The sequence below is a fragment of the Mesitornis unicolor genome, unplaced genomic scaffold (assembly GCF_000695765.1).
Source record: "Mesitornis unicolor isolate BGI_N332 unplaced genomic scaffold, ASM69576v1 scaffold50531, whole genome shotgun sequence".
Classification (NCBI taxonomy): Eukaryota; Metazoa; Chordata; class Aves; order Mesitornithiformes; family Mesitornithidae; genus Mesitornis; species Mesitornis unicolor.
In genome coordinates, this window is record NW_010164089.1 from 1 (window position 1) to 2,560 (window position 2,560).

Below are 2,560 nucleotides of genomic sequence, written 5' to 3' on the forward strand. Positions count from 1 at the left end.
GGGCCGCTGGTCCCCGGGAGTGGCCGGTGTGTCCCCGCCATCCTCTGGGTCGTGTTGCGCGGAGGCCGGCCCGTTCCTCCGGCCTTCGTAGCGCTCCTGGTTTGCACGCACGCTGGAGCCGGTCCGGGGAACATCGCTGCGCCCTACGGGGTGGAAATCCTCGCTGGCGAGAAGTAGGTTACGCTCGCTCCCCGGCAGCCAATTCCCACGGCCGCCTGGAATTCTTCCACCCTCCGTTCGAGCTGGGCAAGCCGGGCTCAAGCCCCGGCGGAAGGGAAGGAGCCCCAGTCCCTTTCCAGGTCATTGTTCTCTCGTCCTATTTTCTCGCTCCTGCTCGGTGGCCGATTTTGGCTCTAAAAACACACACGCTCAGGGGTAGGGTGAAATTCGGTTCCCGTCCTGCAGACGCAGGTCTGAGCCTGGACATCCTAGCAACGGCAGCTCTCAGGCAGCGTTCTCCAGGCTGTCTTTATCCGCAGCTCCACGAGCTGTCTGTTTGCATTGCTCGTGTGCCTATTGAATTGGCTAAGGAAGCAGTGGCTCTGCTGAGCACGGTGAATCGGGTGGGTTTTGCCTGCACGCCTCAAATCACCATCAGCACCTTCCCACCATGCGTTTTACTGGGGTAGATCAGCTTTCTTGAGGCCTACGGGCTCAGCTCGGCTGATTCCACCCTTTCCTCTCTGATTCTTTGAGTGGGTGACCATGCATCCCTGCACGGTTAGTTGGGTGACTTCAGGTCGGTCAAAATCTGTGGTTATCTGTGCACGCAACCAATTCAGATTGAACATTTCCTGCTTTCTAAGAGGAAAGGTGGCTGCCACACCCACTCCTGGATCAGAGCGGAGATGTCTGTGTTTCATGGGAGAGCCAAAATAATCCTGAGGATGTTCCCAGAGATGTGACGGTGCTCGGCGTGTGCGATGCCTCACGTCTGGGGCTCTCTGTGCTTGGCTTTAACCCTCCAAATCACTGCTCGAGCCGTGGGTCTGCAGCCTTTGCATTGCAAATGATGCGGTGTAGGAAAGCGAAGTAGAGGTTTTCCCACCCAGCCCCAGTACGGCTCTGTAATTCTTTTGCTGGCCTTGCTTGTGCGTAACACTGCTTTTTGGGAAAGAAAGGGGAGGGCAGGCAGGGAGAGCCTGTAAATGATGGAGCGTACCTGAGCCTGTACATCAGGAGCTCGCTTATCACCTCCTATTTAATTATGATCGTCCGTGAAAAATTAAGCATGAAATTCACTTCCCGCTCCACTGTCTCCTCTCTGCTGCCTCGCCTGCTTCCGATTCCCCATTTTGAGCCATGCATATTTAGAATAACTGCTCTGAATTCACTCTATTACCCAAGCAATAGGAGCTGCTGTGGCTGCACGAGCCTTTTCTCTGTGCCCATCACGCCACTTTATAATAAAGCACCCAGGTTTGCACTGCCGATGGCATTTCCTCAACGCTTTCCATCTCAAAAGAGCTTGCCTGACGTTCTGACTTCTCGCTGGTGTGAGGTCAGTATCTGCATGAGACAATTTAACACGTGGGGACACTGAGACGTCAAGGAGGGATGTGTCACAGGGAAGATGGCTGTTCCAGAGCGAACACCAGAGTCCAGGCTGGGAGCACTGTGTGCTGGTGAGCACAGACCCCATTAAAAATTCCAGTTTGCCTGTGGTTGCTGTGTCCTGAGCGTGCTGCCAGAACATTGACAGGTTGGGGTTTTTTTTTTCCCATCTGGAAACCTCAAAGCGCTGAAAACCTGAAATTACAGCTTATACCTGTTTGACATGCTAATGTCTTCTGAAGTGTGGGAAACGTCAAGCCTCCCTGTTCTTGAGGCTGCAATCTGTGCCCTTCTGAGGTAGCAGAGAACTTTGTACACTGACATTTGCCTCCCCTTGCTTTAAATTCGATTGTTGCCTTCTGCATCGTGTGGGAAGATGATATATTCCCCTTTCTCTGTGGCACGTGGCTTCTCCCTGTCACCTCAACCAGCGCTTTCCTCTCAGTGGACCCAATGCAGAGAGAGCTGGTTTATTTATGTCACCTCCCTGCCCAGCCTAAAGGGCTCGATGGCACTCGCTGTTCTGCGTGAGGGCTGTTCTAGTGCCAGTATTTCCATTATAGAGATAAGGTGAGCAGAGGGGTGTAAGAAACAGACATAACTTACAAGCTGAAATCTCCCCGTGCATCTCAGGGAGCAGAGAACTGAGTTTTGCTGCAGTTCCTGAACTCTACAAACACCTTTTATAGAAGCCTCCTCTGCAGTTTAGTGCTGACAGTGAACTTGTGTGTATATGCCTGTCTGATGACTTAGGAGTTTGTTTCCTCCTGTAGCCCTGTCAGACTGACCAAGGCTTTACCTGGTAGAAGGACTGCGTGGGTGTCCTGTAGTCGCCCAGCTCAGGCGCAGGGTTGGGAAGGGCAGATTTCGTTGATGTTCCAGGAAACACGGAGCTGTTCATGCAAATGGCAGCGTTTTAAGTTGCTGTTGTTTTTGACTTCAGGGAGAAAACTTTGTGGAAGCGTAGAGAGGGTTGCTCTCATGAGGAAACCCGTAGTTGTTTCCT

The 2,560-nt window shown here is 52.7% G+C and overlaps 1 protein-coding gene across 1 annotated transcript in view; it reads left to right on the forward strand.

Moving 5' to 3' along the window:
• Positions 1–479: 479 nt before the first annotated feature.
• Positions 480–2,560, forward strand: part of VPS26B (vacuolar protein sorting 26 homolog B (S. pombe)) — a gene marked incomplete at its 5' end in the record, with an annotated part of 6,397 nt that continues 4,316 nt past the window's right edge. Inside the window, one exon of the mRNA XM_010194165.1 lies at positions 480–563. Coding sequence (XP_010192467.1) covers positions 480–563 — 84 coding nt within the window. The remainder of the gene's footprint in view (positions 564–2,560) is intronic.